The sequence below is a fragment of the Atheta coriaria genome, unplaced genomic scaffold, assembly GCF_025399875.1.
Source record: "Atheta coriaria isolate IRGN ID8LTWV9N9 unplaced genomic scaffold, Caltech_Dcor_3.1 hic_scaffold_5_pilon, whole genome shotgun sequence".
Taxonomy (NCBI): Eukaryota; Metazoa; Arthropoda; class Insecta; order Coleoptera; family Staphylinidae; genus Dalotia; species Dalotia coriaria.
This window is the reverse complement of record NW_027045447.1, coordinates 427112-454996: the sequence shown is the minus strand read 5'-3', so window position 1 is coordinate 454996 and position 27885 is coordinate 427112. Positions and strand designations below refer to the sequence as shown.

At 35.2% G+C, this 27885-nt stretch overlaps 5 protein-coding genes and 3 long non-coding RNA genes across 12 annotated transcripts in view; 5 read left to right on the top strand and 3 right to left on the bottom strand.

Annotated features, from left to right (window-relative positions):
• Positions 1 to 395: 395 nt before the first annotated feature.
• Positions 396 to 3758, bottom strand: Patsas (palmitoyltransferase Patsas). The gene is made up of 5 exons (XM_065302929.1): positions 3489 to 3758; positions 3083 to 3437; positions 1883 to 2423; positions 1584 to 1826; positions 396 to 1529 (listed from the first exon to the last, which is right to left on the bottom strand). The coding sequence occupies exons 2-5, from the start codon at positions 3193 to 3195 to the stop codon at positions 855 to 857; spliced, it is 1572 nt and encodes a 523-aa protein (XP_065159001.1). The 5' UTR covers positions 3196 to 3437; positions 3489 to 3758; the 3' UTR covers positions 396 to 854.
• LOC135792314 (uncharacterized) lies at positions 2506 to 3036 on the top strand. Its single transcript, XR_010548262.1, has 2 exons — positions 2506 to 2835; positions 2901 to 3036. It is a non-coding gene; the product is annotated as an uncharacterized lncRNA (long non-coding RNA).
• Positions 3759 to 4216: 458 nt separating the features above from the next.
• Ent1 (Equilibrative nucleoside transporter 1) lies at positions 4217 to 6924 on the top strand. The gene is made up of 8 exons (XM_065302854.1): positions 4217 to 4562; positions 4704 to 5027; positions 5097 to 5272; positions 5333 to 5427; positions 5488 to 5538; positions 5597 to 6052; positions 6110 to 6195; positions 6260 to 6924. The coding sequence occupies exons 2-8, from the start codon at positions 4800 to 4802 to the stop codon at positions 6569 to 6571; spliced, it is 1404 nt and encodes a 467-aa protein (XP_065158926.1). The 5' UTR covers positions 4217 to 4562; positions 4704 to 4799; the 3' UTR covers positions 6572 to 6924.
• On the bottom strand, positions 6597 to 8740 carry LOC135792240 (probable pyruvate dehydrogenase E1 component subunit alpha, mitochondrial). The gene is made up of 7 exons (XM_065302855.1): positions 8438 to 8740; positions 8200 to 8379; positions 7927 to 8148; positions 7772 to 7864; positions 7551 to 7706; positions 7246 to 7494; positions 6597 to 7187 (listed from the first exon to the last, which is right to left on the bottom strand). Exons 1-7 carry the CDS (start codon positions 8519 to 8521, stop codon positions 7005 to 7007), a joined length of 1167 nt encoding a protein of 388 aa, XP_065158927.1. The 5' UTR covers positions 8522 to 8740; the 3' UTR covers positions 6597 to 7004.
• An 869-nt stretch (positions 8741 to 9609) lies between these two features.
• LOC135792354 (kelch domain-containing protein 3-like) lies at positions 9610 to 12597 on the top strand. The gene is made up of 6 exons (XM_065302980.1): positions 9610 to 10312; positions 10380 to 10914; positions 11339 to 11554; positions 11621 to 11816; positions 11877 to 12038; positions 12098 to 12597. The coding sequence occupies exons 2-6, from the start codon at positions 10401 to 10403 to the stop codon at positions 12165 to 12167; spliced, it is 1158 nt and encodes a 385-aa protein (XP_065159052.1). The 5' UTR covers positions 9610 to 10312; positions 10380 to 10400; the 3' UTR covers positions 12168 to 12597.
• A 578-nt stretch (positions 12598 to 13175) lies between these two features.
• LOC135792231 (proton-coupled amino acid transporter-like protein pathetic) lies at positions 13176 to 20498 on the top strand. 4 transcript variants are annotated; one of them, XM_065302840.1, is made up of 5 exons: positions 13176 to 13374; positions 13806 to 13966; positions 18034 to 18539; positions 18593 to 19132; positions 19191 to 20498. In XM_065302840.1, the coding sequence occupies exons 2-5, from the start codon at positions 13928 to 13930 to the stop codon at positions 19603 to 19605; spliced, it is 1500 nt and encodes a 499-aa protein (XP_065158912.1). In that variant the 5' UTR covers positions 13176 to 13374; positions 13806 to 13927; the 3' UTR covers positions 19606 to 20498. The 4 variants fall into 4 exon arrangements, with proteins under 4 accessions (XP_065158912.1, XP_065158914.1, XP_065158913.1 ...); XM_065302842.1 differs by lacking the exon at positions 13806 to 13966 and having other exon boundaries at positions 13177 to 13374; XM_065302841.1 differs by lacking the exons at positions 13176 to 13374; positions 13806 to 13966 and adding an exon at positions 16007 to 16450.
• A 645-nt stretch (positions 20499 to 21143) lies between these two features.
• Positions 21144 to 22320, top strand: LOC135792160 (uncharacterized). Of its 2 annotated transcripts, XR_010548209.1 has the most exons (7): positions 21144 to 21274; positions 21388 to 21439; positions 21553 to 21604; positions 21718 to 21769; positions 21883 to 21934; positions 22048 to 22099; positions 22213 to 22320. It is a non-coding gene; the product is annotated as an uncharacterized lncRNA (long non-coding RNA). The 2 variants fall into 2 exon arrangements; XR_010548208.1 differs by having other exon boundaries at positions 22048 to 22320.
• Positions 22321 to 25578: 3258 nt separating this feature from the next.
• LOC135791525 (uncharacterized) overlaps positions 25579 to 27885 on the bottom strand; it is a 129464-nt gene continuing 127157 nt past the window's right edge. Inside the window, exon 3 of the long non-coding RNA XR_010548051.1 lies at positions 25579 to 25882. This is a non-coding gene — a long non-coding RNA (uncharacterized lncRNA). The remainder of the gene's footprint in view (positions 25883 to 27885) is intronic.

The following is a 27885-nucleotide window of genomic DNA, read 5'->3' as shown; positions in this document are numbered from 1 at the left end:
AAATTGAGTTTACTTCCGTTTAATTTCTCAATTTTTATTATTTAAATGAATTTACGCATGGTAACCTTGCTACCAAGTTTAGTAAGTAAACAAATTGATAAATGGAATCATGGAAACGTCAAATTTGATTGAATTTGTCTTTTCCGGATCCTAAAAGACTAATTACAAGTAATTTGTCACTATTTCAGTGCGTATTTAATTTTTAAGTGTTTTTAAGTGCTTTTTAAAACGTGTTCACGCATTTTCTGACGTCATGAATTAATTTCTGCCCGGAATTATTTTTGTTTACGTGAAATTCTCGGAAATTGTACGAAAATAAATGAGATCAGTTTCTGGCTAATTAAAAAACAAAAGAAAAATTATTATTAATGGATGAATTAAAGATTATCTTATGATTTCATCGTTATTTCATCTTTATTAATATGTTTTCCCTCGTTGAATCGAGTAATGTTTGTGCTTCACAATTAATTCGTTTATAATTGCTCGCAATTTGCATAAATTTTAAGTTTAAACATCGTATATTTATATATATTCACAACAAGAATCGTAATTAACAAGCTGTTTATATTCGTCTGCGTCGATTTGTGTTTTTGTTTGTTTTATTGTAAAACATTTTCGTCTTTTCTCATTCATCTTGTCGATTGTGCACGTAGGTAATACTTTATTTATATATTATAGAAATGTACGTATTGTATGTAAAATTCAAATGCTGCAAGTCTAAAGCTGCGTTTCGCTTGTTTTTGTTTTTGTTTGATATTCGCTGGATTCGCGCGTCGTTTTCATCTCGGGCTACGGCTAGGCGGTAGAAAAATTAAGGCATTTGTTTAGTGCAAGTTGTAGTTAGCGTTCAAGTATCAAATGTACTCGTAGTAGTCGTCGTCGAATTCCTCCGGCGTGCAGAAGAAGAACTCGATGAGGTTGAGAATCGGTCCGCGTGAGAACGGGTTGAAGTAGCGCCCTCTCTTGTCGCGCAGGTACGAATAGCGCTTGTAGTTGAACATTTCGTTCGTGGTGAGATTCATACAAGCGTGCAGCACCGACGTGCATGTGAGGATCCACCCGAGGCCGGAAAACACGAAAGCTTCAACAAGCCCCAACAAATATAAAAAGCCAAATCCTTGAATTGCAATGCAATACGTGGCGAAATAAATCGTGATGGAGCAATTGATGGCAACACTCATTACAAACAAGAAAAACCATGTGCGATTACGTAGGCCGATGCAATTGTAGATAAACGGGCAGTGGTGGTCGTAATACGACACGCAACGATTACAAATTCGACAATGTTTAGCACGCAGAGGGCGCAGGCATCGACATGTGTGACAGAGGCGATTCAAGATGGCGTTGCGTTTCTTCCATTTGTCAAAGTACGGGATTTGTTTTATAGCGCGATAATAGGATTCAGATGACATTGGGACATAACCAGGGTCCTTTCTGTTTGCAATCGCCCAGCAAACCCACATTACGATATTCCAGTAAATGAAACAATAGTGGGACCCACGTAGGAGGTTCCAAGTTACAGGCACCACCTGTCAACATAACCTATAAATATTTAACCTTAAATTAAAGCTTTTTGGACTTACCCTTAAGATGTACATAGGATATCCCCATAAAAGAACAGAAACCATGAAAAATAACAACGGGATCTTTGAATTCCCTGCCCTTCCGAAGATCAAACCCCAGATTTCGTTAATTGGAGGGAACCATGTACTCCTACGCTTGTTTTCTGATAGTAATACTTGGACAATGTCTTGATGACGATGGCTTTGTGCTAACATCAACGGCGTCTTGTCATTTTTATCCAAAGGCTCCAAATCAATATTGCTCTAGAATTTAACCTCAAAAATTATTTTTAAGGTTATTTATAGTTTTTATAGGTTACCTTTTCACAAAGTATTTTTACACATGCAGCATTCCCCGATAAACACGCTAGGTGCAACGGTGTTGACCCAAAATGATCCGGTTGTTGAAGATCTGCCCCTGAATAGGTTAACAACCGAATAAGATCAGCGTGACCCTTGTAGGCGGCCCAATGCAGGGCTGTATCGCCATTGATGTCCACAAGCTGATTCATTGCACCCATTCCAAGCAGGAATGCTGCTGTTGCAGTGCGTCCGAACATGGAGGCGGTCATTAAAGGTGTGAGACCTTTGAAATCAGCAGCGTTGACTGCTACTCCTGCTTGGAGAAGGACCTGGACTACAGCTGCGTGTCCTTTCCGGCAGGCCCAGTGGATGGGGCGTGGGCCTTGTGTTCCCAAACAACTTAGGTCGATTGGTGCACCGCGGTCGACTAAATACCGCATGATTTCGACGTTGCCGTCCAGGGCGGCCCAATGGGCCGGTGTGTAGCCCCATTCGTCTCGGGCGCGGAGGATTTGCGTGCCGAGTTTTTCTACGAGGTCTTCAATGTCGGAAACCTCACTAGGGAAATATTAAGTTTATTAGTTTGAAAGAAAAAAAAGAAAAGTAGGCGACGCCATTTTGAATTTTACGTCATAAAAATTCAAATATTGTCAGATTGACAACATTTTTCGTGTAACATAAAAATTCTCCGTGTACACAGATTCGTCCTACGAAATGTGGTGGCATTTTTCGTCCTGATTTTGAACATGGTATTGTTTCTTAGACTCATAGTCGACTGGCTCAATAATATGCGGATTTAAAGATGGCGCATGCAATGTTCATTCCCATAAGGAAACCATTACTCAATAAAAACTGCTTTTTTATACGCGGATTAGTTGGCAAGCCGGAGGAAACGGAAAAATATGGCGACGGTAGTGGAATCTTCGATAAACGCCGGGACGCTTTCGAAAAAGAATACTTTTACAGACGAGTATAAAAACGAACTTAAAATAATTAAAAAAAAATCTCAAAATCTTTCTTTTTTAATGTTTTAAGGAGAAAGAACAACTAGAACTACTAAAACGGAAGTATAGAGATGGAGAACATGATGATGATGAAGACGATGATAAAGAATATTCGAAACATCGTGACCATGACCATGATGATGATTAAATATGATTTTTAAACTCAATTTTGGTGATTTTATGAGTTTCTATGTGGTTTTTGTGAGTGTTTACCCGGTTTTGACGACATCGAAGATACTCTTCTGCGTCTGATCGGCAATGTCCGCCTCGCTGAGGTTGGAGTCACGTGTGACCGCCGCCGTGGGGTGGTCGGTGTCAGCCACCATGCTGCAGGACGTCTGCGGCAAGGCCCACACGCTGCGGGCCGAGCCCGGACTCGGGTACACCTTGCACAGCGTCCTGCCGTCGTCGAGAATAACCGCGTGCGCAAATACCTCTTCGATTGTCCTCCCCGCAGCGAAAACAACGAGAACGTTATGTTTACAGTTGACCAAACAATCTTATCTTAATATTTCACGATCATTTGTGGCTTTCCTTTTAAATTTTGGATTTCTTTGTCCTCAATATTCTAAAAAAACACTTTTTATTACCTTAAACTAGATTGTTAGTTGATACACACCTGTGATATTTGAATATTTGGGTCAGAAGTTTAGTTTTAATTTGGTTTTTAAAATGGAGGCGTTTTTGTCCTTATGGAAATTGATTAGAATGCGGTTTATCGATGCCTACACTGATTACGTGCAGTGGTTGTAGGTTAACGCGCTAGACAACAAACTAGGGGAAAATTATCGATTTCGTGCTTTGGGCATGCAGCAGGAAGAGTTTTCCACGATATGCGTGCGGGGCATTTTCCGGGAACGCGCGCATGCGTTATTATCCTGTTTGCCGCAACGTAAACGTGCATAAACAGTTGCCTACGTTATAAAAAATTATTTATTTATTAAAAATTAATTTATGCTTGCGATAAATCACTGATTCGATAATGACTAACTAATTGCAACATTTTGACTGTTTGGAATAACATATTGCAATACATTAATGCGTTTTTTGCATTGGAATAATTTATGAGTTTATAATGCTGTGATTAATGCTTGTTTTGCGCACATTAAGTGCTTCAACGTGTCAACGAGTTTAATTGATTATAGTAAATATATTCAGTAAAAAAAATAAACTAAATTTAGGTTTATTTAATTTAGTTATGTACAAAAGAAACAAAACGATTTTATATTGGTTTATATTTTTACTGTGACTAACTGTAACAGTTGACATGCGCTCCTTTTGCGTAATAAATTCTCATAACTTCCTTGTATGATAACGTGATAACGAGTAAGGACACACGTGACTTGAACTTGCATATGTTGTTGCATTACTTCCATAGTTGCAGTCCAAGAGTCACGTCACAATTTAAAAAAGCGCGCTTTGTGGAAACAACCAATGACCAAGTGATGCATTAGAATCTAATGGTAGTAGTAACAGTAGTGGGAGTCAAGAGTAATAAGAGCTGTAATGAGTGAAGGAAAGTCATATCTAATGTCACAAAACAAGTAACAACAGCTGACTCTTGTCAGTTGGTAATTAAACATAATCTGCACGATTTTAATCGTCTTTGATTGGTTGTATGCATTCGGTGCATGAAACTGAAGGTTTATTCAAGAACAACATGACTCCTGCAATATCAATGTGACTATATCAAGTAAGTCCATAACAAATACACAATAATCTTATCTATCGTATCTTATCACATTCTGGACTTTTATCTTTCATCATAAACTTAACAATGCAGTTTAGTGAATTCTGTATTGTTATGATTCTTTAATTGTGCATAATTTTACAGCGAACATGATGTAGTCTTCATCATTACATAGAAAGTAGACTTAGTCCACTAACAACAGCTACAAGAGAGGTTTTAATTATATCTGAAGAGGTTGATATGGAGTATACTAATAACACAAGACCACTTTTACAAGAATCAGACTCTGATACTGAATCTGTCGATCTAAGAACACAAAGTTACCAAGAATGTATAGTGATCAAGGATACAAAACCATTGTTCAGGCCAGCAGAGCCCAGAGACAAGTATTACATGGCCTATTTAATTTTTTACTTATTGGGTATGACCACACTGCTGCCATGGAACTTCTTTATCACTGCGGATGATGTAAATGTTTTTACATTGAATAATTTCATCATATTTATCATATTTATCAATGTGGTTTTATATTTTTAGTATTGGATGTATAAGTTTAGGTCTGTGAATGCAGATGAGTACTTAAATGTGTCTCAGGTGTCTCAGCACGATGGAAAGCGAACACCTTTACAGGCTGAGTTCACTTCTTACTTGAGTGTTGCCTCATCACTGCCAAATATTGTGTTTTTAACTTTGACTACATTCCTTACACACAAGTAAGTGTATCATTAGAGATTATTCAAGTGTAGTAAGATATTTAATGTTTTTGTCTGTAGAATATCATTACAAAAACGTGTGATTGGTTCATTAATTTTAATGCTGATTTTATTCATTATGACGACGGTTTTCGTGAAAATTAACACTGACTCATGTAAGTATATTGCATATTTCATAAATTTCCCAACTGATAACGAGTTTTCACCTTGAACAGGGCAACAAACATTTTTTATGGTGACACTTGCTTCGGTCGTTTTGCTAAATGGTAATTATTATTTTAAAAAACAATTTTTCATGCTTTTAACTCTATATTTTATGATTAGTTGCTAGTGCAATATTATCTGGATCTCTCTTCGGCATAATCGGCAAGTTTTCGCCGAAATATATCACAGCCACCGTTGGTGGGCAAGCCTTGGGTGGAATTTTCGCCGCAATCGCCCAGATTATTTCACTGGCGATCGGTATATCCTCAACTTTCAGCGCTTTCGTCTATTTCATGGTCGGCAATTTAATGATTCTGATCTCGTTGGCGTGCTACATTATTCTCTCGAAAACCGTCTTCTTTAAATACCACATATCTGAGAGGACAGGAGTCACTGGTAACGAGTTTCAGACGGAATTATTACGGCCAAGAATCGTCTGTCATCGTACCATCTTTAAAAAAATATGGCCGCATGCATTGAGCGCTTTTTTGGTGTTTACAATCACACTGAGCGTTTATCCAGGCGTTACAGTGTTGATTGAGAGCGAGAATCGAGCATCAGGCAGCGCATGGACAAGTAATAACCAAAACAATAAGTTTTATAACAAAAAAACTAACAATTTTTCATGTTTAGATGTGTATTTTGTACCGGTGGTTGCATATCTAATCTTCAGTTGTGGTGATTATGCTGGACGACTTGCTGCAGGTTATCTTCAAAGGGTAATTCGTTGTTTTGTTTACATTTATATGAAAAAATAATCGAAAATTTGTTTTATTTTTATAGCCACGACATGGCGGATGGATTCTCTTGTTTAATCTCATCCGAATTGCGTTTGTACCGCTGATGCTTTTTTGCAATGCACAACCGCGCCACTCAAATATTCCGGTGCTTATCACCAAGGATTACTACTATATCTTGATTATAGTTCTTTGCTCATTGAGTAATGGTTACCTTGCCAATCTGGCGGTACTTTGCGCCCCACGACTAGTCGAGCATCACGAACGAGAAACCGCTTCGTCGATGCTCACCGTTTTCATCGGCATCGGTCTCGGTCTCGGGTCTTCCGTTAGTTTACTTATAGTCAAATTGCTTTAACTCACACACGCTAATCTAGACCAAATTCAACCATAAATGACATTTTATTACGTAGTTCCTAGTGCGTAAGATGAATAGATTCGAATATTTAACTGATACATGATTAGATAGTATTACAAATTGATATTTATATATAATATTTATGATATCTACGTATATATGCACAATTTTTTATGTTTTACGTATTTGTAGACTTTGTAAATACATAAGTGTCGGTAGGTGTGTCGTAATACTGATGTTATGATGATATTATACTCAAGAACAATTCATTGTGATCGATATGTCAACATATTGCTGTTTAAACGTATCTGTAACTTAATGCCAGAGCACAAATTAAATAATTTCACAATTTATTACAGATATACACGCGAATATGACGATTTGCAACCTTACATATGCCGTACTTATTTTTTTCTTTGAATAATATATAAATTCAGCATTTTGTCGGAGGAAAGTTTTGATGTTTGAATGGTTTTAGGATTGTAACACCGCGTATATTATCCTGTAGGCTTTTCTTTAGTACATCAGCAGATACATGCTCCAAACCAAGCGGGCCATGTGTTTTTACTTTATCTACGATAGGTTTCTGTTCTTCAGCAATTCTTTTTTTGATATCCTATCAGTAAAAACGGTGATATTTAGTTTTATGTTGTGTAAATATGAATAAAACTTACATTGAGTTCTTCGTTGGTGGTTAAATTTGCACCAACAAGCATCTGTCTAAGCTTTAGCATCGGATCTCGTGTTTTGCGTGTGTGTGCAACTTCATCTCGAGTACGATAAGTGCTACCGGGATCAGACATTGAATGACCGAAGTATCGATAAGTGCGCATTTCGAGAATTATCGGACCGTTGCCTTCGGATGCAAATTTGATGGCGAACTCAACTGCGTTTTTAACAGCGAAAATATCCATTCCGTCGATCTGAACCAAAGAATTATTAGGAATAAATGGAAATTTAATTATTTTTATGTTTTTACCAATATGCCAGGAATATAAACGCATGTATTGAAATAATTTGGGTTTGCTGAGCTGCGTTCTACAGACGTGCCCATACTATACATATTATTTTCCACGACGTAAATAACTGGCAAGTTCCAGAGTTTCGCCATGTTGTAGGATTCATATGCTTGTCCCTAATATGGAAATTAGGGAGATTATTGAGTAATGACCGTTTTTTAAAGAAAATAATTAATTTTACTTGATTTGCCGCGCCGTCCCCGTAAATGGTAAAGGTAACACCATTGTCGTTTTTGTATTGATGTGCAAAGGCTAATCCGGTACCCAATGCAATCTTAAATTTACCAACAAAAGCCAAAATCAATATCCCAAGCAAAAATTGATACTTTTACCCACCTGGGCACCAACAATTCCATTACCACCATAGAAGCGATCCGTATAAATATGAACAGAACCTCCTTTACCTTTGGAAAATCCTGTTTTCGCCCCAATTAGTTCCGCGATGAGTGGTTCTAGATTTTTACCGCCCATGAGGTACGCATAGCCATGTGCGCGATAAGAAGTGATAACGTCGTCCTGTGGCCGTAAGCAATTATAAATACCTACTGCTATTGCTTCCTGTATTGGAAAATTATTTAAAAACAGTTTTTTTCAAGATTTTAAACTTACTTGACCAGTACACAAGTGACAAAAACCCCGGACCATTTTTGCTTGATAAAGATGCGATATTGAGTGCTCTGCACGTCGAATATTCGCCATGTCTGTATACCATGCAAGTCCTTCCTCTCTGCTGATGGTACAATCTAATTTGACTCCTTTTGCAGCGTCAAGCAAGTGATACTCATAATTCTAATAACAAAATGATATAGAATGCTTTCTTTTGATGGGAAATTTATGATGGCATTACTGTAACGTTAAAAGTTGTTTGAAATCTCCTCCAGTATAGATTGACATCGGTTCTGAACAAGTTAGCAATAGACTTCGCAAGCATTTTGATGCCAGACAAGGACAATTCCGAATGCGATTAACAACACCAACAATAATTTAATTCCGTAGACGGAATGGGAGCAGTATGAACATGTGCATGATTTGGAAATTGTATATTTCGCTTTTGAAGGCATAGAAATATAATATAAAAATTGTAAAATTGAATTTTGATTGTCAGTTTGTGTTGAAAAAACTGACTGAAAAACTGAAATTTCAAAAACTGTGCGGGCTGCTCAATTATTAATGTCAAATATGTCGATATTTGATTTATTCAATTTGAATAAGTGTCTCTTGAGCAAGGTCTTTTTGTTTAATTTATTACTTGGATTAATTAGGTAATGTTCTAGTTGTCCTTGTGCGGTCATTCAAGTATCCAAAATTTTGTGTGAATTCATTCAATATGCGGTCAAAATGTGTTTGATTCATCAAAATTTAATTTATCTTTTGTGACCTATAACTTATAAGATGCACAAATGAAAATCATAAAATATGTTGATAAAAATGTGAAGTAAGCTTTATGCAGCATATTAGGGTTAACTAAGCCTTGGAAGTTTCAATTCCTTAAACTTTACTTTAATTTTTATTAAATTAATTAAATCACTTATAGAAACATTTATTTCTATTTTAAAAGGTGTACGGTGACAATTATAATACTGTAATACTAAAATAGAAATAAATATAAGTTTGTTGAGAATTAAATGTGAGTACAAAGTGTGAAGTGTGCCTTACGCACTACGTGTGTGTTAACTATGCCTTGGTAGTTTGACACTCCACACGCCATAACACATAAAATATAATACATAAAACATGAATATATAAAATGTTACTCTTGTTTTTATTAAGTAAATATAATAACTAATATCATTATTTATTTATATTTTACGTTATGTAATTATTACAAGGAAATCACTATAACATCAAAATAGAATTAAGTACAATTTTACTGTCCTATACACATATAAAGTATAAAGTATGCTTAAAAAAAAATGTGTTAACTGAGCCTTATAAGTTGTACATAAAATTTTGCTGCCAAAATTGCTATTTAAAGTGTAAAGTCACCTTTACAGAAAACGTTTGTGTGTGAACTAAGCTCTGCAAGTCCACAGATAAAATTCGTTTAATTTTGCTCAAGTGGGAGTACATGTAAAACATAAGCAAAATAAGTCGAGTCAAGCGAGGTGAGTGAGGTAACAAACATTGTCAATGTCAACAACAAATAAACAACAATCAAAAAACCACCGAGCGATCTTCAGTCCGTTCGTATCAGTCGCGTTTTATTAAACCGTTGCAGCAGACGTGGTTGACAATTCCACAACACACCAAGTAAATTACAACATTAAAAATAAATTATATCTAAAATAAAATAAAGACAAAGTTGGCGTTGATACATCTACATTGCAAAAACTATACAGCATATATATGTATTTGCGTATAATAATAGAGTGAGTCTGAATGACGCGACGCCAAATCGAATATAGTGCACGACCACGACCTGTACGGGGATTTCGATTTGTTTATTCCGTTTACGCGCGGCGCCTGTGAACACATTCAGTAGCCAGCCACCGAGCGTTGAGAGAGGAGATCAATTGTATAATTCCCGTATGCCGGCTGTATCGCTGGCAACGAGAGTGATAACTCCACGCAAATTCTTTCAAACGCGTTCTTAACCTCTCTGTGAATGTTATTGGCATTGGCAAGGTTTCTGTGTCTATTTTCCGCATTGTTGTTCGCAAACGCGTGAACTTGGCCATCAAATAACAACATTAACAACATGTTCAATTGAGTACAAGTTACTGTAAGTATAACATTTAAAAAAATAACCTTAACATTTTGTTTTCAATGCCTAATCTAATTCATTTTAGTTAGTTAACTAAAACTAAAAAATGCTTTGGGTGGTGCAAGTGGAAGGTGGTCCAAAGCGCGTCAACCACGCAGCTGTGTCCATTGATAACAAGATCTACACATTCGGCGGTTATTGTACTGGTGAAGATTTAAGAGAATATTCATCGATAGATGTGCATATTCTGAATACCAAGACGTTTCGATGGACGAAACATCCAGTCAGTGATCTACCATACTTCGAAAATGATGATATTTTACCTTTTAAGAGATATGGACATACTACGGTGCCCTACGGAGATAAAATTTACTTATGGGGTGGACGCAATGATCGGGTAACTTGTTCAGTGCTCTTTTGTTTCGATACAGTTTGGCATTCGTGGACAGCGCCGAATTGCACCGGTGATATTCCACTGGCTAGGGATGGACACAGCGCGTGCATTTGTGATAATAAGATGTACATCTTTGGTGGATTCGAAGACGAGTCTGATTCGTTCGCCAAGGGTGTTTATATGCTCAATTTGGACAAAATGCGTTGGCAGTATATTCATACAATAGGTATGTAATGTTTTCATTGTGTTTTAATCACTTATACAACGTGATTAACAGTAATTTGTTATTGGAAAACAATTGAATGTGTTTTGATGATAAAAAGTTGAATTTCAATACATTACATTGTGTTTACTGGAAATACTAATGAATTTACGCAAATTTTGAGTGAGTTTTTGCTATTTTACGCTACTTAATGATAGGTGTGATTAAAAATACGTTCGCATTTAGCAGTCAAGTACAATTCGTGTAACCTTCATGGAGTGAATGGCAATGGAGCACAAAATATGCATATTTAGTATTACAACAATGTTTTCTTCAAATTGGAGCAGTCAAGGTCAACTAGTTAATAAATATCAAAATCTTGATTTGTTTTATGGATCATCAAACTTACAAACTTGTAAAAATATGTTTTTTTCTTTGTTTTACAAAGGACCTGAACCACAATTACGAGATTTCCACACGGCAGTATGCATCGATCACAAAATGTATCTCTTCGGCGGAAGAAGTTCCGAATTTGAAAGTGGTGTCTATTTACCCGGCGAAAAATATTGCCCGAAATTATGGTACCTTGATTTAGTCACGTACAAATGGCACAAACCTGAAGTGTATGGTGATAGACCAATTGGCAGAAGAAGTCATTCAGCTTGTATGTTTTATTATTTTATTTTAAGTTCAAATTTTCGTTTTATCACATTTTTGTTTAATTTTACAGTTGTAAGAGGTAAAAAAATGTACATTTTCGGTGGATATAACGCCATCAAGAGTCAACACTATAATGATATGTATGAATTTGACACCACGACGAATTACTGGACGAAAATCAACGCTCTGGGTGATCCACCTTGTGAAAGACGACGCCAGGCTTCGTTAATAATTGATGATCGTGTTTATTTATTCGGTGGTACAAGGTATTTACTTGTAATTTAATTGTTATAATGGAAAACACGCAATTTTTGATATTATTTCAGTCCGTTTCCTTTGCTGAACGACGAATCTCGCGGTAATGATGATAAATTGATTGATCACAGCGATATGTACGTGCTGGATTTCGTACCGACGTTGAAAACGTTGTGTCTAGTCGCTACTCGTAAATATTCATTAAATATTTCGTCCTTACCTTGTAATATTAGGTAAGTTTCATAACAGTTTAGTTAAACATGTCAATATTTTATGTTTTGTTTTTATTTAGGAGTGAATATAAGAATATGACTACTCCTAATCAAATAACTGTCAATAGACCCTGGAATTCAGCGGGATAAATCTGCACTAGATAGATTTATGCAATGGTAGGTGCTAGAATTATACATTAAATAATTGCCCACGCCGCTACGGACTGTTAGGAAAGAACGCGAGATTAGTTTTTTATTTAGTTAATTAATTGTTAATAATTTCCTGCCGATTTTCTCGAGTTTTTGCCATCGCGCAGCTATGAAATGTCTTTTCTTCGATTTCGTTATCATTTCAGGTTCTTTTGTGATATTTTTCTTATAAGATACGATTGCAATCACAGTCCTAATTTTTGTGAATGATTTTTTGGTTATTTAATCGCGCTTATCGTCAGTGGCGTAGCTAGTACAGCCACCCCATCCTACGTCACTGCTTGATGTATATAATTGTACTGATTTACGATTAGTACTGATATTTATACTCTGTATTTCACGTAAAGCAGAATAAAACATTTACAAATTATATATTTTAAGTAATTTAGTGATGAAATAAGTATTTCTGCTTAAAATTAGATATTTAATCCTTTAAAACCGTGGCGATGTCTAAATCTGAAACGTTTCTTGCTTAATTGACATTTGGAGTGACTTCGTTATGAGTTGGAACAGTTGTTCTTTGATTTGTCACTCGGACGGCGTAAAATAAACAAAGCGCAATCTTGTAATCGCGTTAACCCACTTTATCAGCGTATTAATAAAATGCGTGCGGCGTTTCACGCGATGCTATTTTTGTCAGATAATTGTAATCGAAATTGCACTGACCTTTCTTAGCGGCGCCTGGAAATGCAATGTTCATATTTTATATTTTAAACAAAGAACAGCGCTGAAATATATTCGTTTTTGATGACTTATTAAAAAGATATCTAAAAACTAAATTTCATTCAAATCGGGATTTAATATGAACATGCCGGGCCTGTATGTAAAAAGTAGGTCATTCTTTGCACGTTTCTCTAGCGCGTCTAGCATCTCAGATTTTTTTATGAAGCGTGTTGAGAAAGGAAGTGGAATTTGAAGGCGAATGTTCCGCGTGCAACAACGTATTCGCGCATTCGCCAGACACGGCGGCGCGATCGCGCAGCAGATAACAGCTGGCGCTGCTGGAAAGTGTGACTGCGTCGTGGGAAAACAAGAAGTCCAGTGATAGCGCAGTGTGATAACACATCGGCCCTGCTGCAGGAGCATTCTGCGTCGACATGAGTGCGGCTATCAAGTGAACAACGAGCGATTTTCATGGACAAATAACGTGAGTAGCCGTAGTTTCATTGAATATCCAAACAGGGTAACGAGAAGGTTATTTTAAAATCGATTTTTGTGTGGTTTGTTATTTTATATGAATATCTAATTACAAAGGGTGAAATTGAAGGGTTTTAACTGGATATTTTAAGGTTTTATTTCTTTTGCGCGAAGCGGAAGCATTCTTTGTTTTATTACTTGTTTGTTTATTTGTTTATTAGAATGTTCTTAGTCATCGTCATGTGTTTATGACATCATTTTGAGTTTACCGTAATTTTCTAATGAAATTCTTCATGTTTTTCTTGGATTTAATTTATATGTAACGATTTTATATATAGCGCATAATCAGCCATGTTTTTTTCGATTATTCTGTGATAAATTGCGCGGTTTTTCATTGTTTTTATGTGTACAGAACCGTATCGATGAATATTTTCATTTCAGAAGTTATAAATGCTTCCAAACGGCGCACAGCCTGCACATCGACTTCCACAGTTGACAATAATAATAATTAACGCAATTAACAATAACTACTAACGACAATAATTGAAGCAACAGGCGGCAAAATGAATGAATTGACGCCGTTGAATCCACTGAAACCAAGCGTAACTAACACATTTTTGATGTTTTAAACGTTTTGATGTTGTATTATTTAATAATAGTAAAATAATTAGTTTTTAATTGTTTTTACGCATATTTTTGCGTGGGTATTGTTTGTTTGGTTGCCTATATTCAATCGTAATTTTATTTTGCTAAAGATTTTACATTAGTTTCTCTTAATCGCACGCATTCTTTTGACTTTTACTGTTTTGGTGTTTATCACAATCGTGCGACACGCTTTGCTTTCAACTAGACTTGTGATTAGAATTGAACTCTGCATTGCTGCATGGAAATTTACCAAATTATTTGAACTAGTCTATAAATCTATTAATTTTTTATAGTTTATTACTTCACATGTAGTTATATTGAGTGTATCAATATTAATTTCGTTTATTAATGATTAAATACCATTTTAATAGTGTAATAAATGATTAAATACCATTTTAATAGTGTAATAATAACACTGTATATAAATGACACTAATTGGGTGAAGGTTTAATGGGCCGCGAGCATGCATGAAATTTCGTTTTTACGTCCCGTTTCGCTTTGTCGGAAGCATCAATGCAACAATTCCGCGCTCATCGACAATTAATCATTGTATAATGTTGTGACTGTGAGCAAGTGCAATAGATTTTTCGAAATTCCTGCGCCATGCGCTCGAATAGTGCGCGTATGTAACGAAAGTATTAAGTAATTAATGACCGTCTCTAATGCGTGCGATAAGAAAATTCCGCTGGTGATAAAGCGCATCGGACACAAACAACATAACATTTTTTCATATGTATAATATATTACAATATTAAAATCGTATAGAAATTTAATAAAATAATAAAACGCGTGATTATGTGATTATGATGCGAAAAGTGACGCATATATTGCGTTTTACTTTGTTATTGTTATCAAATTTATATCAAACTTGCGTGCGTCATCGATGTGGTGTTAAAACGTGTGCGGCTTTTTATGTTGACACAACAATTTGTTGAATGGCAGTGAGTCAAGTTAGGAAAACAATGAACTCTGTATTTTGTATTACATCAAAGTATTATGATTGAAGAAAAAAGTTAAATAAATAAAATGATCGGAGGAATTTCTTGAAGTCAACGTAAAAGGACTAAAGTTGAATGGACAATAGGCGATTTCATTCTGGGGCCAGAAAAGTTTAAGCAAACATAACCGATTAAACTGGATTTATTTCGGAGTGTCGCGATTATCAATTATCAAAGAGTGTGAACAATCACTGCTAGTGTTGGAAGTTGAGAAGATTAGTAAAGGATTTAGAGTTTAGACCTTGTGATGAAAAATAAAATAAAACGATCTGACCACTAAGCAGATTGTGGCACGTCATGGAATTATATTTTGTTTGGTATTTATAAAAAGTTAGAGGAAAAATGTTATCAGATTACAAAGTTGCAAAATTGCTAAAAATAAATGATGAGTAGGTCTCAGTTCTCATATAACATGATATAATTCGTTAAAATATACAGGGTGTTATAGTTATTGTGAAATTTAAAAAATGTCTAAAAGTTTAAATAATTTTGATATTTTTTATGTTTTTGAGTTAAAATTATCAATTTTTTATAGGTTTATAATCAAATTATGAGTATAACGATATAATTATTTCAAAATATACAAGGTGTCATAGTTATAGTAAAATTTTAACAAAATATCTAAAATTTTAAATAATTTTTATATTTTTTTGATTTCTGGGTTAAAATTATTAATTTTTGGTTGGATTATATTCAAATTATTAATAGAAAGATAAAATTAACTTAAAAAATCAATAATTATGCTGAAATTTAAAGAAAAAAAAACAAAAATTTTCATAATTTTTAATTAATTTTCATATTTCCGTCTTAAATTTATCAATCTTTGATTTAAACTACATTCAAATCATTAGGAATGCAATCCTACATACAAAAACAAAATTTCTACCTGCTTACCTGTCCCATCTCTCTTCTCATTCGTCAATTCGTCATCCCATCCAAACCGTTACAAAAACTTCTCACCACCACGACCCGCTCATGTGTCTCATCATGCTTAGCTGTTTAGTTTCGTGTCCACGGTCGCAGCGCGCACACTATCTTATTATTCACTGGTCGAGTTGTTTCTGCGGGCAGCAACAAGCAACAATCACTGGACGCTGGGTCTCCGTGGGCCCAATCAGTCTATTCAGTCTGTAACGGTCTCCGCGACGCGCCGGACATTCTAACTCGCCGACCAACTCATCACTGCCATTATAAAACGCACAGAAACCACAACAATCAAAATATAAAATAAAAATTAAAACAAAACGTTGTTTAATCGTCGCATGTGTTGAATATTTAAAAATAATAATTTATTATTGTATTATAAGTGTGTTTTTTATAAGTGAATTTAAACATAAAACAAACAAAAAGACTGAATTGTGTTCATATATAGATAAATAATTTTAAAATATTGTTTTCTAAGAAGACAAGATGAGTGGGAAGACGTACGGAAGCGTTAATTGCGTAAGGTTTTTATTTTTTTTAAATTTTATCTTTACTTTTATTGTTTTGCCGACAAAGTACGGCCCTGGCTCGCTTGTCGCCTGTCTCGAATCATAACATCCAACAGCCGGAAAACTACCAGCATCATTAATATGAATAATAATCATTTGTTTGTAATTAATTCCTCATTCCTTTCAATGCAATATGCGCAATTAAAATCTTTTCTTAAAATTTTCGCGTCTTTATCTCAGAAATTATCATGATGAACGTCTGGAAATATTGATAAAATTATTTTATTAAGCGTCCATTAAATAACACTCAATTACCGACTGGAACACACAATAAATAAACCCATTTTATTGATGTTTGATTTATCTCCGCTCGCGTGTTTTCTGTCGTCGTCGGCGTGTGCGCTTAACAACCATTGCGGTTAAACACCAATGTTAAACAATTTGATAAAAACAGCTGGACTATTATCGAAAGAGAGTGAAAAATTGTTCATGCTGACCACAGTGTTCATCAGTACACTCGCACGCGTGATATTCGTATTCATTTTATTCGTTTATTTGTTTAGACGTTTGTTGCTAAGGCTTTTTTCTTTTCGCATGCGGCGCGTTATTGTCTATCGCAGACAGTGCGCGAACCGGATCGGAATGCCAATTACGCTGGCGATTAGAATATAATTTCGAATTGCGATAACGAATTTTAATTTCGTCTAAATGCCGGGTCAATGAAATAATGAATTTCATGTGTGGCAGAGTGTCAACGATAAAAATTTAATTATTAACTGAAATTTAGGCGAAAATGTTTTGTCTTTTGTATTTTTTATCTTTACACAATTGTAACTCATAATATTTAAATTGTATGATGTGTTTTTAGTTATTATACTGATTACTCATTGGTAACTAAAGTCTACACGTGCGCATAATAAAACGTGCCGTTGTTTTCAATTATTTATTGCTATGCTAATACGCGAATGATTTTTTTCATTACAATTGATAACAGATTGTTATGCCTTGCGATAAATATATTCTATAAACAATAATAGCGATGAATGTACATAAAATTAACACTAATATTACAACATTTGTAATTTTATACAAAGTGTTTCAATTTTTAGCCAATTTAATTAAAAGTTAGGTTAGATATTGAAATAAGGTTATGTTTATAGCATATTTTACCAGGAAACTACCGGGAATTATCAATATTTGAATAAAATATGCTTAAGTCTACTAATATACAATTTGTTCATAAATTTCTACTTTAAAAAACTTATTTAAAAGATACAGAGAATAAAATTAATGATTTCTAACAAATTTAATCAATAAAATGTTATAATTTAATGTTTTAATTGATTAAGTCATAAAATATAATTAATTTTTTATTCTACTATGAACATATGGTATATTTCTGCGGAAATTTTATCACCATTTATTTCCATCGTGTAGATAACTCAATATCATTATCATTCCCCTGTTATCACCCGCGTCAAACACCTAGGTGCCAGCTTACCAGCACACCAAGGTGTTAACTAGTCTCAAATATATCGTACTCGTCATCAATTTGCCTCTAAAACTCTAAAATGATATAATTTGATTGTGCAGGACTCGAATGGTGGTCTACATGGCAATACGACATCAGACCAACACCAAAATCAACAAAACCTACAGAAGTCGAAGAACAAAGGCAAAATGAGGGACGAACGTCAGCCATTGCTCCTCGAGGGAGAAACACAAGAGGAACATGTTATGAATATGGATAACATTACAGCGTCAGAGAAGAGTTTCGACAGCGATTCGGACCCAGTGCTGAATCGTAATCTGGAATCACCCACGTCCAATTTGGATACGATGATTCATTTGTTAAAGGGTAACATTGGTACCGGAATATTGGCTATGCCGGATGCTTTCCGGAATGCTGGTCTTGCAGTGGGTTTCTTTGGTACTCTTCTAATGGGTGCCATTTGTACACATTGTATGCACATGTTGGTTAACTGCAGTCATGAACTTGCCAGACGAATACAGAAGCCATCTTTGAATTTTGCTGAGGTTGTTGAGGCAGCGTTTGAGACTGGACCGGAGAGTTTACAAAAATATTCAAAACTAGTCAAGTAAATATCTCTTAATATCTTATAAACTCAATCTAAATAATATTATCTTTCAGGACATTGATAAATATATTTTTGTGCATCACCCAATTGGGATTCTGCTGTGTGTACTTCGTGTTCGTCGCGGCAAATCTCCACGATGTGGTCAAACACTACTTTATCGACGTCAATGTTGTTTGGTATCTTGCAATGTTACTACTACCGATGATCTTTCTGAATTGGGTGAAGAAGTTGAAATATCTCACGCCGGCTTCGTTGTTCGCCACCATTCTAACTACAAGTGGTTTGATTGTGACTTTCTTCTACATGCTGCAAGGATTACCGGATACATCATCAGTAAATGCATTTTCTTCATGGGGACAGTTACCATTGTACTTTGGTACTGCTATTTATGCGTTTGAAGGAATCGGAGTTGTGCTTCCATTGGAGAACAACATGAAAACACCGCAGGATTTCGGTGGTTGGAATGGCGTTTTGAATACTGGCATGGTGATTGTTGCTTGTTTATACACAGCTGTTGGGTTCTTTGGATACTTGAAATATGGCGACGCTGCTAAGTTGGGAAGTGTGACTTTATTGTTGCCACCAAACGAAATGTAAGTTAAATATTTATTTTCTCTGAGTTATTTGTTATTAATTTGGTTTATTTTTTAGCTTGGCACAAAGTGTACGTCTCATGATGGCCGTCGCCATTTTCTTGTCCTACTGCTTGCAGTTTTACGTCCCCTTGAATATCGTGTGGCCCTTGGTCAAGAAACACCTACACACTGAGCGTGCAATTTATTATGGCGAGTATTTAACGCGAACAAGTTTGGTTATTGTTACGTTTGCACTGGCGGCGGCCATTCCCAACTTGGGAGCGGTGATTTCCCTGGTGGGTGCGTTCAGCAGTTCAGCGCTGGCGCTGATCTTTCCACCACTGATTGAAATCATTACTTTCTGGCCAAATCGTCTTGGTAAAAACAACTGGATGCTGTGGAAGGACATCGCCATTATGATCTTTGGAATCTGTGGCTTTGTTGTCGGTTCATACGTGAGCGTGCTTAATATTTTATATCCAGAGGAGTAAATGAGTGATTGAATGCCAAATATTTATGCAAACAAGATAATATACTGCTACAGGAGTAACTATGACAATAACTAATCTCAATTATATGAAATTACGAATATCGTTGATAGTCTCAACGGATAATTGTGCAAACTATTTTTATGTGCTAAAGGTGTGAACAAGACAAATAATAATATGCACAAGTATACAAAGTATCTCTCAAACAAAATGAGACACAAATAAATCATGCATTATCTATTTTACTATAACGCATGCTTTTATTTTCTTCGATTGTTTATATTCAAGAGCTTGGAGTATAGTGGAAGCTGGTGATATCATGAACTAGTACCTTAAGTATTTAGTTTAATTATGTTTAGTAACAAATGATGTTTAATGTGCTGATGCAGAGTGAATATCAAGAAAGATGAGCGTGATAATTAAAAGTTACTATCATTATAGTAGATATTATATAAAATGTCAATGTAAAAACGAGATATATTTTATGCTTCTTACATTTAAAAAAATTAGGCAACCAAAGATGGAGACATTTGGTAATATTCCACTTTTATAATTTATTATACGTAAAATACTGTAATTTTATTTCGAGTGTTTTAAACCGAATTGTTTAATTACTACTTGTGTTCCATATCAAAGATATATTGTAAATGTAATGTTAATTTCTAATAATAGTTGTTACATTTAATGCTGCGCAATGTGGAGACTTAAGGATGAGTTGATTGTTCAATCGAAATAAGTACCAAGGTAAAAGAAAATGTGTTGAATTTATGCTGTGCGGTATAATTTATAAATCATTAACAATCGTATTTGCCGTTCAAAGCACTGTTATGGATCATGAAAAATAGGAAATTATATACTATATGATAAATATGAACAATAATAAATGTTTTCGTAAATGTCTTCTTTGATTCAAACACGAGGGAGAGAATTGCTTTTGTCCTTGAAGATAGATTGATGCCCCTCCAACTGCGGGTTGGCTATCAATACGCTGTTCTGTTTATTCTGGCTTAGTCGGTTGTGCGCTGCCGTGTGATGCGCACGTGTTTTGTTCATTAATCGAACTACGTGACGATTTTTCGCGTTCCATTAGATATTAATTCGGTAGTAGTACTAGAATCGGTTGATAGTCGGCAGAATTTAATAATAACAATCTAGTGTAGCTCACAACAAATTATTTGTTGTTGTTTATTCCGTGAATTTTGTTCTTTTTAAATTTGTATTTTACGGAAACGTGTTTAAGTACTTGAAGTAATTTCTGTGCTTCCATGTTCTACTTTTCGGTTGTTTTAGGTGTCTAGCGGGCGAACGGAATGTCCTAGGACAACGATTTTTGTATCAGATTGTAAGTATTGAATTTGTTTATCATTTTCATAAATAATTTGTGTGATTATCACACGGGAAACCTGTGAAAATGCCATTTTTGTGCTTCGATGTGCTAATTTTCGGTTGTTTTAGGTGTCTAGCGGGCGAACGGAATGTCCTAGGACAACGATTCTTTTATCAGATTGTAAGTATTGAATTTGTTTATCATTTTCATAAATAATTTGTGTGATTATCACATGGGAAACCTGTGAAAATGCCATTTTTGTGCTTCGATGTGCTAATTTTCGGTTGTTTTAGGTGTCTAGCGGGCGAACGGAATGTCCTAGGACAACGATTTTTGTATCAGATTGTAAGTATTGAATTTGTTTATCATTTTCATAAATAATTTGTGTGATTATCACATGGGAAACCTGTGAAAATGCCATTTTTGTGCTTCGATGTGCTAATTTTCGGTTGTTTTAGGTGTCTAGCGGGCGAACGGAATGTCCTAGGACAACGATTTTTGTATCAGATTGTAAGTATTGAATTTGTTTATCATTTTCATAAATAATTTGTGTGATTATCACACGGGAAACCTGTGAAAATGCCATTTTTGTGCTTCGATGTGCTAATTTTCGGTTGTTTTAGGTGTCTAGCGGGCGAACGGAATGTCCTAGGACAACGATTTTTGTATCAGATTGTAAGTATTGAATTTGTTTATCATTTTCATAAATAATTTGTGTGATTATCACATGGGAAACCTGTGAAAATGCCATTTTTGTGCTTCGATGTGCTAATTTTCGGTTGTTTTAGGTGTCTAGCGGGCGAACGGAATGTCCTAGGACAACGATTTTTTCATCAGATTGTAAGTATTGAATTTGTTTATCATTTTCATAAATAATTTGTGTGATTAGCACACGAGAAACCTGTGAAAATGCCATTTTTGTGCTTCGATTTGCTAATTTTCGGTTGTTTTAGGTGTCTAGCGGGCGAACGGAATGTCCTAGGACAACGATTTTTGTATCAGATTGTAAGTATTGAATTTGTTTATCATTTTCATAAATAATTTGTGTGATTATCACACGGGAAACCTGTGAAAATGCCATTTTTGTGCTTCGATGTGCTAATTTTCGGTTGTTTTAGGTGTCTAGCGGGCGAACGGAATGTCCTAGGACAACGATTTTTGTATCAGATTGTAAGTATTGAATTTGTTTATCATTTTCATAAATAATTTGTGTGATTAGCACACAGGAAACCTGTGAAAATGCCATTTTGGTGTTTCGATTTGCTAATTTTCGGTTGTTTTAGATGTCTAGCGACCAAACGCGGTGTTCTCAGAACATTAATCTCTCATGATTTTTTAAATATTTAAATTGTTTTCTATTGTTTAATACAAGGGGAAGCCACTAGTGTTATTTTACCATAGTATGTTAATTAAAATCCTTTCTTCCTAATAATTTTGTTTGTAAACTTCAGCTGATTACTTGATAACTTGCAATATGTTTGTAATTGCATTTCTGTCGTATGCAGATGCCCCTCCAACTGCGGGTCGGTTGTCTATCTATTCTCTTACCTGCTTATTCTGGCTTAGTCGGTTTAACGCCGTCTCGTGGTGCGCACGTGCTTTGTTCATTAATCAAATGTCGCGCCGATTTTCCGCGTTTCTTGATATTTTAATTCTGTAGTAATACTAGAATCTGCGGACAATCAGAGGCATTTCGTAATAACAGCCCAGTGTAGCGCACAACGAATGATTTCAGTGATCCTTTGCGGTGAGCGCGTGGCGTCCGTCGGATATGTGTTCCGGTGCCTATGGATACTTATAGGATATCAAATTAATATTGTGTATTCAACGTGACTACAAGTTATACATTTGTGATATCCACGTGGAATAGTAAAGAAGTGCGTTAACTTACAATTTGCGGAAACATGTTTGTGTGCTTTAGTTCTTTATGGATAGAAGAACTAAGGGGGTAAGTAACATCAAGTAAAACTTTCCTTTTATTTAAGTTTTTAAATCTTACAGACACAATATTATTGCTTTATAATAAGTTTAAATGATTCAGTCAATAAAGGATAATTTAATTTTACATTCTTGTTTACATGTGTCCCTACTTAGTCGTTTTCAGGATTAGCATTAAGTAATGTTCGAATCTAAGAGTATACCATAGTACGGCATAGTATAGTACAGTGTAGTATATGTATGTTGTTGTTTTATTTTACTATAAGATATGAAAACATAAATAGAAGAAACGAATATAGTTTGATAAGAAAGCCGCGTGGCTCGCAGGTGTGCAGTACATGCTGCTATACCGTAGATAGATGGTTCGATCCCCAATTATAGAAGGCATTTTTCTCAAATATAAAAATAACAGGTGTAATTTGGGTTGCATATATGAATTGCAACGAAATATAAGAGAAGTTGCAATACAAGTGAAGGCAATAAGAGAAGTAAGAAAGTAAGTCGAGAAAACAGAGAAATAGGAGAAGTAGAAGAAGGAATAGCAGAGTAGAGAAGAGAGGAGGAGATAGAAGAAAGAGCAACAGGGGTGGATGAAATTTTTAAATTTTTTGGCACGTGTCGTTATAAGACAGTCTACGGTCGATCTCCCAGAGCGCCTCCGGCGCTCTGGTCGATCGCCCACTGCTTCGATGCCTCCATTGCTCCCGGCCCATCCTACAGCTACGATGTCTCTGCGCTTCATCCCCGAAATTATCAGGCATATCAACAATTTTTATGGTGGGGGATCATCCCCAGAGAGAGGGAACTCCTTATAAGGACTTCCTTTTAAGAACTTGTAAAAATATTTCTAATTTAAAACACTTAAAAATATTCTTACAAGTTCTTACCTGTAGCTGAAATGAAAGATGGAGTACACGAATCATACAGGATACCTTAACAATTTTTATAGTGGGGATCATCCCCCGAGTGGGAGAACTCCTTGAGGACTTGTAGAGATATTTCTAAGTGCCGCCGCGCTCTCAGAGCCGACCATAACACTGAGAAATACTTTACAAGTTGTGACCTGTACCTGAAATGATAGAAGGAAGGGGTGCACAAGTCATAAAACACAGCCATTGCCTTTAACATTTCTTTATTAACAAATTACATACAATATAACTTTAGAATTTGCAATTTCAATACCTACAAAACACGTGACGTCATTTTAAAATATGTTTATCATCTGCATAGCGACCATATGCAAATTGCTATCAAATTACAAAATATAACACTAAAAAATAGCAAATTGCGCCCTGTTTTCGCATGACATCAGTGGAAAATTATATACAGGGTGAAATCAAAAGAAAATCTTAAATTTAAAAAAATCACCCCAAAACAATAAAGATTGTCAATTTTTTGCTGGGCATAAAGAAAATTTACATACAGGGTGTTTTCAAAAGAAAATCTTCACTTGAAAATGAAAATCGCCCCATAACAATATAATTATGCTTATTTTCGCAGAGCATTAAGAAAAATTTGTATACAGGGTGATACAAAATAAAAATCAAAAGTGAATGTTTTATTACCTGTTTTCTACTGTTTATCTAAGGGAAGTGATAAGTATGTGAATAGAAACATAATAAATAATACAATTGTTAATAATTATAAATTTATTAAACACATTTTAAAGAAATACTAAATTCAGATCTCTTAAACACACAAATTAGCACAGACAAAATTATGAATACAAAAGCAAAAAGAAGCCCCGAAAAAGCCCCGAATGAGAGCGAATGTGCAGCCGACGGAACGCGACAATATTCCAATACTTGTATTGCAAAGGTTATTATATGCAACCATGTGACGACTATGCTAACTAATATTTCTGATCGCTTTTCCCTATAAGGTTGGTAATTGTAATAGAATATAGTTTTTATGATACATACTTTTTTACGTTTTTGCAGATGAAATATTCCATACGATGCACAAATGATTCAAATTAATAATTAAATGGATACACGAAACGAGCCTGAGTATTTCTTAGCCGACGAAAGATATCCGACGGCCGACGGAAAACACGTGGTGCGTACGTTGTAAAACCACGAAATGCTTGGTTCCACGCGCGATAACTCATTAACTATAGGCCGCACTTGTCTGTTAATTCTAAATCTTATCTTTGGTGACTGATTATAATTCAACTACCGACTTAAAATCACAAGAAACGCAATAAGTCGCCATGAAGACCGCTACGCAAGTAAACGCGTGCACACTACGCCGCAGCGCACGATCGACTAAGTAAGAAATGGAACAAACACTGCTGAGCGCATCGGATGCGCTGCAACACAATAAAAACAAGTTTTTTGTGCACTAACACCGATAAGAGCCAAGAGTGCGAACTACGAGTATACACTATTCAGGTTGTACCACGGCACACACACACAACGTTCAATATAACTCGCGTTACGGCATTTTCTTGCAATAAGTTTCTATACAGGGAGATACAGAATTAAATTTTGCATCTGGGAAAGTTATTCCAAACTTATTGTGACACCGCGTTCGCGTGTTATAACAAAAAACTACAATTCCCAGCGCAACGAGTAATACTGCGCACACACACAACTTTGAATATAACTCGCGTTACGGAATTTTCTTGCAATAAATTTCTATACAGGGAGATACAGAATTAAATTCCATATCAGGGACAATAATTCAACTTTCAATTCATAACTCAATTCCTAACGCAACTAGTACTACGGCGCACACACACAACTTTCAATATAACTCGTGTTCCGGAATTTTCTTGCAATAAATTTCTATACAGGGAATACAGAATTAAATTCCGCATCTGGGAAAATTATTCCGAACTTATTGTCACACCGCGTTCGCGTGTTGTAACAAAAAAACTACAATTCCTGGCGCAACGAGTATTACGGCGCACACACACAACTTTAAGCAAATGTAAATTTGACCGAAAAATATAATTGAATTATAAACTTACCAGTGTACAGCTTATCGGACTGCCAGGTACAAGTGCTGTAACTAAACGAAACATAAATTAAAACAAAAATATTTCATACATTTGAATTATGTTATAATTAACAATCTTTCAAAATAAACAATCTGTGTTGTTTAGTTAAAAAATACTTACACGAGCCTGATGGATCTTTCGGAATGGTGGCGATATATATCCGATTAATTTAGTAACCGACACCAAACACAACGCCGAGTGAGGAATGTTATCAAATCCACTATCACGTGACTTGTAATATACATAACAAACGCGATCAATAACCTGCATTTCCGAACATTAAACAAATTACTATTGTCGCAAAGTACAAATAAATAGTCTATTGGTCTTCGAGTATAACACAAATTTAGAATATTGAAGTTCGAATAAACGATATACGAGTAAGTCTCTCAAAACACGACTGGATTAACCAGCGACCGGCACGAAACTGGCTGCAATCCACCGATAGTGCATGCCGAAACTGCGTAAACAACGACGGGACAGTATATGATAAGAAAGCAAGACGTGCGCAAAGACGCATCAAAAGCACGCGACCTTGTTGGCTTGTTTTGCAATAGGCAATTACCTGTGATCTAAACTAAACTAGACTTTGCTGGATGTAGCAAATTGATGCAGCGTTAAAAATTGCCAATTGCCTTGATAACTTTTATCGAGAATTCTCGTTAATTAATATCTCTATAATCTCTATAAAATAGGCAAGTTAAAATGGAAATCGAAGACATGAAATTTTCATTCTTAAGAAAAAATTGACAAGCTTGATACTTTTTTTCGACGATTTTCAATAATTCATATCTCCTAAACTAAAAGAGATAGCTACCAACGAATTGTTGATTATGAAAGATTGGAAAATTGTCTATCAGATAAAAATATAAAATAATTATATTTCCTAAAGTAAAAGGTCGAAAAACGCGACTAAAAGTGCCAAAAAATGACATTTATCAATTTTGCCCGGTACATTCAATCGCGAATATCTCGTAAACTAAATGAGATAAATAAGATCTGATCGCAGCGTCATAATCTACGGACTATTTTCTATCAGATAGGATAGATTAAAAATATAGAGAGATGAAATTTTCCATTCTTAAGAAAAAATTGCCAAGGGGTGCTTGATACTTTTCGACGATTTTCAATAATTCATATCTCTAAACTAAAAAGAGATAGCTACCAACGAATTGTTGATTATGAAAGGTGGAAAATTGTCATCAGATAAAAATATAAAATTATTATAAAATTTCCTAAAGTAAAAGGTCGAAAAACTCGACTAAAAGTGCTAAAAGTGACATTTATCAATTTTGCCCATTTTATTCAATCGCGAATATCATAAATGAAACTAAAAGAGATAATTAAAGGATCTGATCGCAGCGTCTTAATGTACGGACCAACCTCTATCAGATACGATAGTTAGGAAATCACAGGGAGACAAAATTTTTAAGTCTTAAGAAAAAATTGCCAAAAGGGGGTACTTGATACTTTTTTCGACGATTTTCAAAATTCATATCCTCTAAACTAAAAGAGATAGCTACCAACGAATTGTTGATTAAGAAAGATTGGAAAATTGTCTATCAGATAAAATATAAAATTATATTTCCTAAAGTAAAAGGTCGAAAAACGCGACTAGAAGTGCTAAAAGTGACATTTATCAATTTTGCCCGGTACATTCAATCGCGAATATCTCATCAAACTAAAGAGATAAAATAAGATCCCATCGCAGCGTCTTAATCACACGGACTATTCTCTAACCAGATAGAATAGTTAAAAAAGAGAAATCTGAGAGATGAAATTTTGAATCTTAAGAAAAAAATTGCCAAGGGGGTGCTTGATACTTTTTCGACGATGCCAATAGTATCTCTTTTAAACTAAAAGAGATAGCTACCAACGAATTGTTGGTTATGAAAGATGGAAAATTCTCTATCAGATAAAATATAAAATAATTATATTTCCCTGCAGTAAAGGTCAACGCGTGCAACTACCCGCGTCAATTTCGCTACTATCGTCACATGCAATGAAAGATAAA